Source organism: Prorops nasuta, unplaced genomic scaffold, assembly GCF_024137725.1.
Source record: "Prorops nasuta isolate Cenicafe-Biocafe unplaced genomic scaffold, Cenicafe_Pnas_1.2 PNAS00003, whole genome shotgun sequence".
NCBI classification, from domain to species: domain Eukaryota; kingdom Metazoa; phylum Arthropoda; class Insecta; order Hymenoptera; family Bethylidae; genus Prorops; species Prorops nasuta.
This window is the reverse complement of record NW_027116800.1, coordinates 1092871-1106483: the sequence shown is the minus strand read 5'-3', so window position 1 is coordinate 1106483 and position 13613 is coordinate 1092871. Positions and strand designations below refer to the sequence as shown.

Sequence of the window (13613 nt, the reverse complement as noted above, 5' to 3'; positions counted from 1 at the left end):
AGTATTCCATTTTTGTAAATAATGACGCTAAAAAAAATAGCTCATGTATTAAACCGAAATGTATGTTTGTGTATAGGCACACAGAAGAAATAATTAGTTAAGGAAATGAGTGTATGAGAGAGAAATTATTTTTAAGAATGGCCTCGTTAGAAATACTACTCGTTAAATGAAACAAATATTTCTATAATCTCGAAAAAAGTATTAACAATAAAAAATTAACAGTGTCATAAATGGACAAATATATTTCATTGGAAGTAAAATTGCTTCGTTTTATAGATAAATGTATCGAACTTGATGGAATTTTTGCATTTTTTATTTCTTTGTTTTAGCTTATCTTATGCCAAAGAATCAACCAAATATAAATAATATAAAAATATTCATGAATTATTATTATTGACATTAGTACAATTAATTTTGTTTTGATTCTCTTCGAACATCTGTCGGTATCTATTGGAAGTGTTATATCGTGCAATAAATACGATTAGCTATCCAACTGCTGCATACATCGTATATGTAGCAATGTTATGTAATTTACAAAAGATCGATCTCAGCAATGAACAAAAATTACAGTAGAAAAACATAACAAAATTATACACAATTACATTAAACAAAATACACCCATGTAGCTTCATGTGATTATCACACACAATGATTTGTACGTACATGTACGTACAAGGTGTTAATGGATTGGAATAAATGTTACAAATATATATTTGCAGATTCCAATTTATTAATTTATTTTCCAATTACGCCTCCACTTTTTATAATTCCTAATCCTTCATAAGAGCTCTGTAACAAATATCATTATTATTCTAATATTATAAGAGAGAGAGAGAGAGAGAGAGAGAGAGAGAGAGAGAGAGAGAGAATTTTAATCATGAAGCAAAGATCTGTAAAGATTCACACATAACACTGTTATGTACCAACTATGATATTTGTGTATCGAGTAAAATTTACTTTACTCACAGCGTCGTCTTATCTAATCCCAGTTTGGCCTTGATAGTGAGGCTACAGAAAGCTTATAAGAACCATTCTGTCTTTATATTCCTTACCAGATACTTAAACACATGTAAGAGAAAATTTAATTTTTCCAATTTTGATATTTTACTCTAATTAGTGAACTGTAAATTATATTAAGATGTCGCAAAAAGTATTGGACTACTCCAAGTATTTTGCAAGCGTAACTAATAGACGAAGAGTGAACTTAATTAGAAAATTATGTGAGTGATTCTGTGCTTTATTATTCTTTGCGAATCCACTAATTTTTCTTATTTCATTGTAGCAAATATCTTTTTTGCAACACCCAATGCTATATCGTTAGCAAGTGGTATGCCTAATACCGAAACGTTTCCTTTTAAAGAAATCACAGTGACTTATTCTGATAGCGTCCAGCATAAAATTGAAAATACAGAATTGGCCCAAGCGTTGCAATATGGATCATCTCAAGGGTAATTAATTTTATAAACAATCTCTCAAAAGATATTTTTTAAATATTTATATTTTTTCTACTAATATTAATATACAGGTTTACGCCTCTGATTGAACAATACCGAACATTTCAAAAATATTGGCATTCGCCGAAAAGGAACGACTGGGATGTTTTAATTACGCCAGGATCACAAAATGGAGCATCAAAAGTTTTCGACATGTTTATCGATGAAGGCCAGCCTGTTATGATTCAAGCTCCAACATATCCAGGAATCATAAGTTCGGTAATTGATAGATTTTTAAAATAGAAATAGGCACAAAAAGCAGTTGGATTAATTATATATATGTATATTCACATGTAATACTATACATAACATTTATGTTAAATTAAATATTTATTGCTTTTGTTAGGTAGCCCCTTTGCAGCCAGATTATATAGAGATCCAACAAGACGCACATGGAGTGATCCCTGAAGAGATAAAGACAGAATGCGAGAGAAGGCTAGAAAAGAAGCTACCTTTACCGAAAGTACGTTTCTTCTGGTACAATGATTTAGTTGCTTAAAGGGGATGTTTCTTAAACAGCTATTATACGTTAATCCAACTGGTGCTAATCCAACGGGTGCAGTATTATCGGAAGAGAGAAGACGAGAGGTGTATGAACTGGCGCAGAAATATGACTTCATCATACTTGAGGATGACGCTTATTACTTTCTTCACTTCATGGACGAATACCCAACGTCTTTCCTTTCATTAGACACGGATGGTCGTGTCATAAGGCTGGATTCCTTTAGCAAAATTATGAGCGCTGGAATTCGCCTCGGCGTCGTCACAGCTCATAAAGAAATTATTGCCAAATTAACTCTTCACGTCGAAAGCACTCTGCTACACACATCTTCTTTATCACAGGTATTCCCCTCTCATCTCTTCAGTTTTATATATTATATTTCTGTAACGTGTCACGAAAATTTTTATTTTATTCATTCTTCATGTGCGCGCATGTATATTTATACACTTGATCCAAATAATTATTTTAGATGCTTATGTACAAACTTTTTAAGTCGTGGACTTCTGAAAAATTTAACGACCATTTTCGAACCATTCAAGCTTTTTACCGGAGAAAACGTGATGTTATGCTAGAATTAATTGAAAAACACCTTACTGGTAGGTTAATTTTTTTGTCATTTTTATACAAGTTGAAATATTAGCCTACGTATATATTAATGTAACGTACTTTTATTGTTTGATCAAATTATTTAATATTTTATTTTCCAGGCTTAGCCGAATGGTATGTACCGCAGGGGGGCATGTTCTTCTGGATTAAAGTGAATGGAGTTAATAGTGTTTACGATATGGTAATGAAGAATTGTGTTAAAAATGGAGTATTCGTACTTCCTGGTAACGCCTTCAATGTCGATCCGGATAAGCCTAGTCAATATTTAAGAATCTGTTACAGCTATGCTACTCCGGAAGAAATCGATAAAGTAATTCAACACTTTTATATTAGAATGGAAATTTTATTCTCTGAATATTTATCAAACTATTCATTATATCTGTTAAAAAACAGTACGACATGTACATTATAGCAAATAGAGAGTTTAAAAAAAATCACTTTTCTTATTATGCTATTAATTATTAATACACATTAATTTGGAATCAAGGGTTGTCAACATATTTATATTTGTTATAATTCCAGAATGAAACAATGAAGTATTTCTTTTGAAAATCTACATTGAAAAGAAAATTCATAAATTCTCTAATTTGCTAAAAATTTATATTTATATAGCTAAAAATAATAAGAACTATATATATATTTGGTTTCAGGGACTAGCAGTAGTAAGAAAAGCTATACAAGAGGAATCGGCAAGAGTTCGCTGAAATTGATCGCGAAGAGCGAAAATTTAATTAAAAAATACTACTCTACTTGTAATAGTCTTGTGATTGCATACCGCGCAGATCTTCGATAAAATTAAGCTTTAAAACAGAGCTCGAAAATAATTTCACTTTTCAATTATTCACTATAGTCGCACTAATACGATTTCCTATTAATGATCATAGTAATCAAACAGCTGAAAAGTGAAAACATTTCCAAGTCCTGCTTTCAAGGGTCGGTCGGTTATTTGGGTACGAAAATTATACCTATTGAGAATTACTGGAAAGTATCTAATAAATCATGGCTCTTGCTATTTGCAGGACATTTATGGTTAAGATCCAAGGACTAATTTTTCTACCTATTATGATTCAATTTGTGTGTTTAGTGAAACTTACAAATTTGGTACATTCTATTGAATTTCAAGCTTTACAGTCAAGCTAATTTTATATGTCTTCGCTTCATATGTATACAGTGTTGTAAATTGATTCTTGTGTGGTTCGGTTATCTTTACTCTGTACTTTGATATAAAAATTCATATACTACACTATATCTGAATTACACATTAATCAATTTTCTGCAGAGTAGGAAAGTAGCAATAAACAGGTAGAAAGGACACGCATCGCTGCGTTACCTGCACTCAGTGCACTCTGTATGTAGTACATACCTAAAGCGGTACCTCCAACTTCAAGCATTTATGTATTTATGACTTTATGACTGCAATGTCAGCTCCATGGTGCCTGGTGGGGATTCCAGTATATAAGAAGATAGACTCCTTGCAACTAATGGACACTAATGGAATAGCAGCTTACCCAGTGACTTTGCAATTGCTTGTTTTTGTTGGAAGAACTCCATTACAAGGCTAAAACAAGAAGATATTTGTACAAGGTACTGTCACCTCTCTTTCTCTCTTTCTGATAACGTTTCAATTTCACTTGGCAAAAAATCTGATCACGTATTCGGTGATATTTACTGCTTGTAAATGATATTCATATATACGTTAGTTGTATTTTTTTCCTGGCATGTGTTCCGTATTCAAAACACGATTAGATTCTTTAGTGAAAAAATTATTTATTTTCAATTTTTTTTAGCGGAAACAATATTATAACTTACAAGTTTTATTGGCTTAATCTATTAGTCACACAAGTAACATTAACATTTTCTATATAATAGACGCTTTTTGTCATTGAAGGAAAATATGTCTATCAACATTGAAAGCGTTCTGATAAGTGATCCAGCGGATGATTCCTGTGTCCAGCTGCTTACCAATCATGGTATTCCAGTGACGTTAAAATACAAATTGCCCAAGGATGAACTTATCCAGGAGCTTCAGGTAACAAATATATAATTAATATAAATTCAACTGTTATAATGTATATATGTACGGCTGTAAATGTTTTGCTTGATTTTCCAAAATCCTACTTAAGAGAGAATCTTCAACTATTAATATATTATGTATGCAACATCGCTGTTTCAAGTTTCAATCCGAGTTTAAGCCGCGTTAGTTTCAGTTTGTATATATAGTATGTATACGCATATATATGCTATGCATGTTGCATCCGGCTTGACCAGCCAGACGGACCTTTGCCCTTTCACTGATCATGCAATCAAGTACCAAAATTAGAGTTAATTAATACAATATATATATATATATATATATATATATATATATATACTCTATTAGTTTAATACATATTATATACGTAAGAATTATTGCATCAGGCTGTAAAAAAAGTCGTATTTCATATTTTAATCGCTATATATCACAAAAATACATAACGACTTTTCCAAGAACCTAATGAAATAACTAAAACTTCTCTTTTACTCTTTCTAATTGTTACATTAATACATAGTGCATATAAAACTAAAGAAAAACTGACATTTTCAGAAACACGATGCGTTAATAGTTCGATCCGAAACGAAAGTGAGCGCTGATGTTATAGCAGCTGTACCCAATTTACGGGTTATTGGCCGTGCTGGTACTGGAATTGATAATATTGACTTGGTAGCTGTCACACGTTCAGGAATGTTAGTGCTGAAGTAAGTTGATCGAGCTGTATGCAGTTATTTTTATGATATATCATATAAAAGAAATTAAGAGACAATAAGATAGTGTTTCCATGGCAAGTAATGTTAAAAAAGCCCCAAGACACTACCTTCTCGTAATACGCAAATATGTGATCAAGCTATGTCTAATTTTATTTTCGATGAATCTGAAATTTCTAACAAAGTTATTTTGTATATTCGGTACACCTGGAGGCAACAGCATCAGCGCGTGTGAGTTAACCTGCGCTCTCATCTCATCGCTGGCTAGAAACGTTGCTCAAGCTGTGCAGTCCTTGAAAGAGGGAAGATGGGACCGAAAGCTGTACTCTGGCTTTGAGCTTTATGGGAAAACTTTGGGGATTCTTGGCTTTGGTAGAATCGGACGAGAAGTTGCCGCACGAATGCAGTCGTTTGGTATGAAAATTGTAGCGTTCGATCCTCTACTGTCCGACCAAGTTGCTCCCCAACTTAAGGTGGAGAAGCGTGAATTACACGAGATTTGGCCAGTGTGGCGGATTATATAACCGTGCACACGCCTCTGATACCACAGACCAAGAGTTGGTCCTTTTTTTAGAATTTTTATGTAAAATTTGCTAACACGTTGGGTCATGCTAAAGAATGTTATTTTTCAGATTTCATCAACGCTGAAACATTGACTCGGTGCAAGCGAGATGTGAGAATCATCAACGTTGCTCGCGGTGATATAGTCGATGAAGCTGCTCTTTTACATTCAATTAATATTGGTCATTGTGGTGGAGCAGCATTGGACGTCTTCGTCCAAGAGCCACCGAAAAATTCTGTGACTATTGAGTTGATTAAACACCCTAAGGTTATCGCTATACTCCTCATTTAGGTAGGTGGAATTCAGTAGATTAATAATTATTACACATTATTATTTGATATTTATATGTTACAGTTAATAAATGCATGACAATTATAAAAGAGTGATTATTTGTTTTGCAGGAGCCAGCACCGAGGAAGCCCAAGCGCGTGTTGCCGTTGAAATTGCTGAACAATTATTGGCTCTGTCAGGAAAGTCCCAGGAATATACGAAGGTTGACGGTATCGTTAACCCATCGGTCCTGACTGCGTCTGAATCCACCGAAAATTAAAATTATCGAGTATATTCCCAACTAATACGACAAATTATTTTAGGACAGCTGTTGTGCAGATTTTATACTAGTAAAAAAGGATTCTTTCTTAAAATCTTTATAATAATTAAAAGACATTTTCTATGGTATATTTAAAGTTCTAGCAAGAATTCATTATTACTGTTACAACATGGAACTCGAAAAATTTCTTATGCCTCAGTTATTGTAGCATTCACTTATTAAAGTCTAGGCTCTACACGTGAAAATCCTTAATTAATACTTCTCTCTGTACATACATTTGTATATATGTTCATACTATATTTGTATAAAGATTTCTCTTGTATTGTTCTTGTATAATGTTTTTTCTTTGAATATAAGCTCTTGCAGTAAAAACTGACGTTGCCATTATTGTTTGGTGAAAGTAACGTGCGATAGGACAATTATAATACAAAATCATTACCTCTATCAGAAAAATAATTTTTATTATTAATTATATATAAGTGCGTTTTTTTTATTTTTTTATATACTTTAAAATAAAATGTGTATATCTCTATCGAAATGATTATACCGTATATATAATAATTAAACCCTCAATCTTATAATAAATATTATATCTAGAGAACATTGTAGTCAAATGCATTTTTGCAACATGTTAAAATCAACACAAATATACAAGACGTACTATTTGTGTCTTATTGTGTCGATTTTTAGACAAGTTGGAAAACACTCGAGTTTCAGTCTCGTGTGGTGTGGAGTGACATGTGCCTAATAGCATGCGTCGTCGTTGAGCGTATCGAGCTGATAGAGGGACACGACGCGGTGACAATTCCACCGTGTTCCACTCACTGTTCACCACACGTCACAGACGCGTTGCTCCATACGCCGTAAGTTCCCATTTTTAGAGAGAGAACTGCAATAATATTAATTTAAATAAAAAATTGTAGGTACTATTCATATTAGGTATATTATTATACATATATATACAAAGAAGTTGAGCTAAACGTTGACTATATAGAAGTAAATTAATTGAAAATTTATAGTAAATTTTTTTTATACAGATAATTCAAATGTATTAATTTTACGTGGAGTACATGACAAACTGTTTTATTTTACACACACGATTTACAATAAATTCTCAGTGGTTTCACTTCTGAAGATTACAATTTTTCAATTTTCTCTTTTTTTCATTTGACAGTCAGTTTGTCAATTTGAAATGAAAATTCTTCTACCGAAGCTATCAAGCGTTTTCCGTTGGAATTGCTTTTTTAATTCATTCTTTATTTTGAATTAAACATTTAATTTTTGCTAAGAGAAAATAAAAAAAATTCACAGGGGTAGCACCGAATGTATAAGAGTGCACTGAATTTTCAGAAATAAATCGAAAAATTGGAGCAACGTTTCTCGCGTACAATAAATTAGTATCTCTTAATGTGCACGCATTAATGAATATTTAAACGAATATCTCTACGACTACATCGAAAGGGAATCAAAGTACAGGTGAGCATTATTTATCAAATCGTGCATTTATTGGAAATTTTCTAATCATAATGCGTTTCGTTTTTGTGGTAGAATATGAGTTGCTCGACCGATCCCGTGACTTAACTATCTCGCTCTACCCTATCCAGGGCACAACTAATAATTATTTATATTAAGGACATAACATAAACATACACAAAGATAACTTTATTTTATCATTAATTTAAATTGCTGACATGGGCTTTTTATGAAGAATTAAAACGTTGAAAATTAATTTTCCAGAAAGGCACGTGTTGAATAAATAAAATGTCACACGTTAAAATATTTAACTAATTTTTCCCAAGAGTCAGTGTATATAGGAGCTGAATAATTTAATCAATTGCGTGTTAAGCATTTATATGAGCATATAGACTTTAAAAGGGTTTAGAAAAGTGAATTATAAAAGTATGGAAATGATTCATTCGAATAGTGGTGCTCTGTTGCTTAATGTATATTTTAACCTACAATTTCGTTTTAGTATATTTTTATATCAATATTTTTTGGAAGTAGAAACCAGTTGATAATGCAATTTTTATCGTAGGGTAAATGTGGTCAATCGATTTGATGAATGACTGTACGTATTATCAATAACAATGTTTAAAGTGTATGCTGGATTTATATATATATATATATATATATATAAATATGCATCTATCTAATCGATAATCAGAAAGAATGCAAAATACATTAAAATGACCAAAAGACAAATTTTACCGAAAGTAAAACATAAGACTAACTCATTCTGGATATTTAAAATGAGTATAATTTTGTTTAAAGTGATAGGCCTCGCTACCCCTACTATTAGTTCAAGAACTTATAATATTCACAGCGAACACAGTTTTAAGCTTGTTTACTCTAAATTGGGGAATGTGTATAATTTGACTATAGTTATCTTGATGATCAGTACACTAAATTTGTGTATAACAGCTAGGTACTTGAGTATACAAAAAGTGAAACAACTTTTTTTGGAAATTTTAAGTGTTAAATCAAAATTAGTTTTTGGTCTTACAATAGTTTTTCGTTGAAAATTATGCTAATCTGGTACTGCTAAAAAAAGACGAATACAACAAATTTAATGTCCATACGTAGGAATAAGAATTTCCAAAAAATCGTTAATTATTTTCATATTGCTAAGAAAAACTTATACTATCCTCAGAGAGGAGGGTTTTTGGGTTTGTCATTGGAAAAGATGTATATTAAAAAATAAAAATAATATACATCAACAAATCATACCTACTTGTTACCGGAAAGAAGCCAGCAAGGTGGTCAAGTAGCATGGTGTATATGAGTTTTAACAAAATGCTACTTCGGTTTACATCCCTTAATATAATAATTATATATATATATATATATATGTGATATTTTCCATGACACAAGGTCAACAATGATACCCCAAAAACTCCCCCTTCTACCTTCAAAGATGGTAAGTTCTTCTGAACAATATGCAAACAAAATTTGCGTAATAGATAAACATATAAATTTAATAATTTCAGGCTTAATTTACAATATGCACTTAAGTCTTCTTTAACAATGGGCATTGGAGTAGGCCAGTCAATTCTAGGCTGTTTATGTCTGAGCGTCATTTTTTTATACTATTGCTGGGAACAGAATTCTTGGATCAAAATTGTCAACAGAGCTTTAGAAATAAGATATCAACTTCATAAAATTGATCTACCAATTGAAGGTCATTTGTTTCTTACCAAGACTCTGCTTTTAGTTTCCTTTAATGTTATTATTTTTCTTGCTGTTTGTATTACGGATTACACAGCGTATTCCAGTAATCCAGTTGCTTGGTTCACTTATTTAATACCAGGATTTCTCATTGGTTGGATTTACATACAATACTATTTAATTGTATCCTATTTAAATACAAGGTAAAGTAGTATGGGGAATAAAGAATCAAGTAACGGAGAAAAATCAGTGTTTTTTAATAAACCTAAAAGATAAATTTTTTGCACTGCAATTTTGCAAAATGAAAATATAATATTTACAGCTGATTTTTTTTCCGTTTATTATAAAACCGGGTGCGCTACTTACAACGCAAAGATGCAATTTGAATATCTTTCTTTAAATTTTTTCATAAGATCTATTTGAAATCTCCTACAATATTTATGGTAAAGAGATTTTATAATGAAACTTTTTTATATTTTTAATTATTATTTCAATAAATAAAAATAAACGATCTTTTACGTGCTTGCATTCGGACATTTTAATAAGTGGCAAACCCTGTATAGATAAGGTTTTAATTTTATTTAACAAATAATTGTTTTATAAGACTTATGCAGGTGAATCGTGCATTTTTAAATATGTCAAGAATGAATTGGACGACAGAATGCGATGCTTGGTCATTACAGCAAACACGTCGTATATTTATAAGCAGTAAATCAGTTAAACGTTTACAGCAGCTCAAACATATCCATGAAATGCTTTGCGAAGTTTGCAGCAAAATCTCAGATTTTTATGCTTTACCAATTATATTTGGTACAAGCTTTCTATTCTTCAGTTTAATCTACAACGCTTATTATTTCATTACGCCCTTCTTACGAGGTACCGTAAAAAATGATTGCTTAGAAATTATAAATATCGGGTTAGTTTTAGTTAGTATTCTCTATCCCTTGATCCTTGTTACCCTGAAAAATACGGAAACTACCAAACAGGTTTGCATTTTTAATAAATAATATTTTATATATTCATAATTAAGCAATTATAAATATATGTTGATTTTTTTTAGTTCAGGAAAACAGGTTCCATTACTCATAAGTTACTAGACTCTACAATAGGGGAGGACATTAAGAAAGAGGTAGTATTTGTTTTTAAAACTTTGTGGAGATTAACGAATCTTATTGGCTTTTTTGCTACTAATTAAAAACCACAATTTTACGACTTATTTAAATAACAATCTGGTTTTCATGCGGTACGATTCTGTTATATATTGATATTTACTAGATTTATAATTTATACAGGATGGCCCACAACTCATGGTACATACACGTCACGAAACATAAATAGGAATTTTTTATCGATTTATCTGTACTTTTCACATATTTATTCCATGTTCCATTTTAGACATTCAGAGTGACAATCGAATAAAATTTCAAAGTCAAGTATATTCACTTTTATTATAAAAAAAAAAATTTATTCATAAGTAATTTCTTTTACAACTTATTTGGCTATATTATCTTTTAAACGGGACACCCTGTATATTATAAATTATATCGTTTTAATTCTATACAGTGTTTCAAGCCTTATATTTGAGTTGTATTTTATTCAATAAGACGTAAATAAAATTTTAAAGGTGTGTTTGGTACCCGTTTGAGAAACGTCTTTTTCCATCTATAGTATTGGATTAATAATATAATAGATTAAACGGAATGTTATATTTGATAGGATTAGAAACAACGCTGTTATTGACTCAGCTTTTTTTAAATTTTATACAGTTGAAACAATTTTCTTTGCAACTTTTACACTGGAAGATCGAATTTACGGCATACGAATTATTTCCTTTCAACTCTTCTTTTCTGCATATGGTAAGACATTTACATTATTTCAGTTTAATCTAGCTTTGTCGATAAATACCATCACTAATTTCCTTATAGATACTTGCCGCGGTAACATCATACATGATTATTCTGGTTCAATTTCAAATGGGACATGCTAATACAAATTAATCATTAAATATACATATAAGTTTAACAATATTGATAAAAAAAAGATGCATGAATTTTGAAGGATAGCTATTATCTTTTGGTTAGAGCAACGCTGACACAATAAACTAATAATAAAATAAAAGGTCATATGCTAATAAACATTTTAGTGTATAGTTTTTTTAAATTACTTTATATTACCTGTTATCACAATTGATCAGATAGATTACACAGACACATTGAAGATTTACTACTTATGGAGTACCCTGGTAGCACGAAGAATTTTTCTGGAGTTCTTTTTGTGACAATAAAAATGAGTTCCTTCTGGAACTTTGAATGTTTTGAAAATTTTCTTGTAATTCTTAAAGAGTTTATGAGAGAATTCCCTTTTATTGCATAGAAAAAAACTCCACAACTGCCGAAAAAGAATTTTTCGAATTAGGATTAGATGCATAATGGATGTGCAAACACATGTATGATATGCGCGGAAGAAGAAGACGGAAATCATTGTAGATTTCTGTGTTTCTAAACATCCTAATTTATTATTGGCAGTTATGATTGGTTGATATACCAAGTTGAGAGATGTTGCTTGCTGCACTTGCTGCGCGTGCGCACCGAGAGGCAGAAGTTGGTTTAACAATGTATTCGCGAACCAATGATTAGTATTGTTTAGTTGAATTTGATTAATTTATTTACTTTACAGTGCTTCACAATTCGTAAGGTAGAAGTTGCTGGATATATATCGCTGAACCTAGCCTAAATAGAAGGAAAAGAAAAGAACTCAGAAGCTTCAAGTTCAAATGAATGTATCGTTGCTCTCGTTACATTCCTGTTGATCGTTGTATCGTTTCTATCGCTTGATTGTTTTTTCGTCCAACCAACGTAAAACATGTCGGAAGATAAAAAAGTAAGCATCAACAGTAATTATGAATAATTTTAAATTCATGAAACATTAATGGCATATTTATTTATTTATGTACAGATGGAAAAAGTTAGTAGTAACGCCTGTAACAGCTCTGACCATGCGGAACCTAATCACGAGGAAAAGGTCCATAAAGGTAAAGCTAAAGCATTAAAAGCGATATAATAAAATATTGATATATTAAAAAAAATGAATAAAATTTAAGATTAATATTTTGACGTGTACAGATGAGGGCAAAAAAGATGAGCATATACAGGAGCAGCAAGAGATGAAAAAGGAAGAAGCTCCACAGAAAAGAAGTAAGATTTTTCTTCAATTTGTTAATTCAGTGAAAAAGAGAGAGAGTTTGTCTGAGAGATGTAACTGTGCTTTTGTGAAAAATGCTTACTTCTCATTAAATATATATATTTAATGAAAAGGGCAAAAGAATAAGCTATACAAATCTAAAATTACAGATTAATATAGTTGAAAGTTAAACGTGGTATAGTATTATACGTTAAATGTATTCCTAGGGAAAACAAGAAGAAGCAAAAGGGGTGGAAGGAACGTAAGGAAATATTTTGATATGAATAGATATGCAGAAAGGGAAGCAATGAAAATGATGAGCCAGGTGGCCTATTTTTATGGAAAGATAAGAGCAAGCCAGGAGCAAAAAAGATTAAGACTGTTAAACCGATCAAGGTATACTAATTATAAATAAACATTCAGGCTTAGATAAAATATATAAGAACATAAAAAATCTGTTTAAGTTTAACTTATCATAACTTGATTTTTTGTATACAATGACTATTAAGTTGTGAATAAAAAGTTTTTTGTAAATACTTTCCATTATTTTTTGCCTTTAAAAATATTTATCTAGGTTAAAGAATAGATATTAATAAGTAAAAGATGTTACTGACTTTTCACCAAATTAATAAAAGTGAGATTTATTTAATTAGTTTCTATAAGGTCCATGCAGACATTCAATAAGTTTATTCTTTGCAAAATAATCAGTAAATTCTTGAAATGATGGTTTTTATAAATCTACGTTTTCCTAAAGATTTTATGTTTAGTGTTCATATAGATCTTAGCAATGGCAATATATGCAACCTTGACAAA

General features: G+C 31.0%; 3 protein-coding genes across 5 annotated transcripts; all 3 read left to right on the top strand.

Moving 5' to 3' along the window:
* The first annotated feature begins 1003 nt into the window (after window positions 1-1003).
* On the top strand, window positions 1004-3635 carry LOC136785592 (kynurenine/alpha-aminoadipate aminotransferase, mitochondrial-like). 2 transcript variants are annotated; one of them, XM_066746723.1, is made up of 9 exons: window positions 1042-1069; window positions 1139-1220; window positions 1283-1448; window positions 1526-1712; window positions 1840-1956; window positions 2013-2336; window positions 2465-2591; window positions 2703-2911; window positions 3252-3635. In XM_066746723.1, exons 2-9 carry the CDS (start codon window positions 1139-1141, stop codon window positions 3303-3305), a joined length of 1266 nt encoding a protein of 421 aa, XP_066602820.1. In that variant the 5' UTR covers window positions 1042-1069; the 3' UTR covers window positions 3306-3635. The 2 variants fall into 2 exon arrangements, with proteins under 2 accessions (XP_066602819.1, XP_066602820.1); XM_066746722.1 differs by having other exon boundaries at window positions 1004-1220.
* A 414-nt stretch (window positions 3636-4049) lies between these two features.
* On the top strand, window positions 4050-6904 carry LOC136785593 (D-3-phosphoglycerate dehydrogenase-like). The gene is given in 8 exon segments (XM_066746725.1): window positions 4050-4185; window positions 4490-4630; window positions 5186-5337; window positions 5546-5849; window positions 5852-5900; window positions 5976-6181; window positions 6184-6196; window positions 6307-6904. Coding segments are annotated over 7 exon segments (1008 nt in total). The 5' UTR covers window positions 4050-4185; window positions 4490-4495; the 3' UTR covers window positions 6456-6904.
* A 1508-nt stretch (window positions 6905-8412) lies between these two features.
* LOC136785738 (putative gustatory receptor 28b) lies at window positions 8413-12422 on the top strand. Of its 2 annotated transcripts, none has more exons than XM_066746976.1 (6): window positions 8413-8880; window positions 9443-9823; window positions 10225-10606; window positions 10681-10749; window positions 11387-11476; window positions 12297-12422. In XM_066746976.1, exons 1-6 carry the CDS (start codon window positions 8642-8644, stop codon window positions 12351-12353), a joined length of 1218 nt encoding a protein of 405 aa, XP_066603073.1. In that variant the 5' UTR covers window positions 8413-8641; the 3' UTR covers window positions 12354-12422. The 2 variants fall into 2 exon arrangements, with proteins under 2 accessions (XP_066603073.1, XP_066603072.1); XM_066746975.1 differs by lacking the exon at window positions 12297-12422 and adding an exon at window positions 11546-11732.
* Window positions 12423-13613: the final 1191 nt, after the last annotated feature.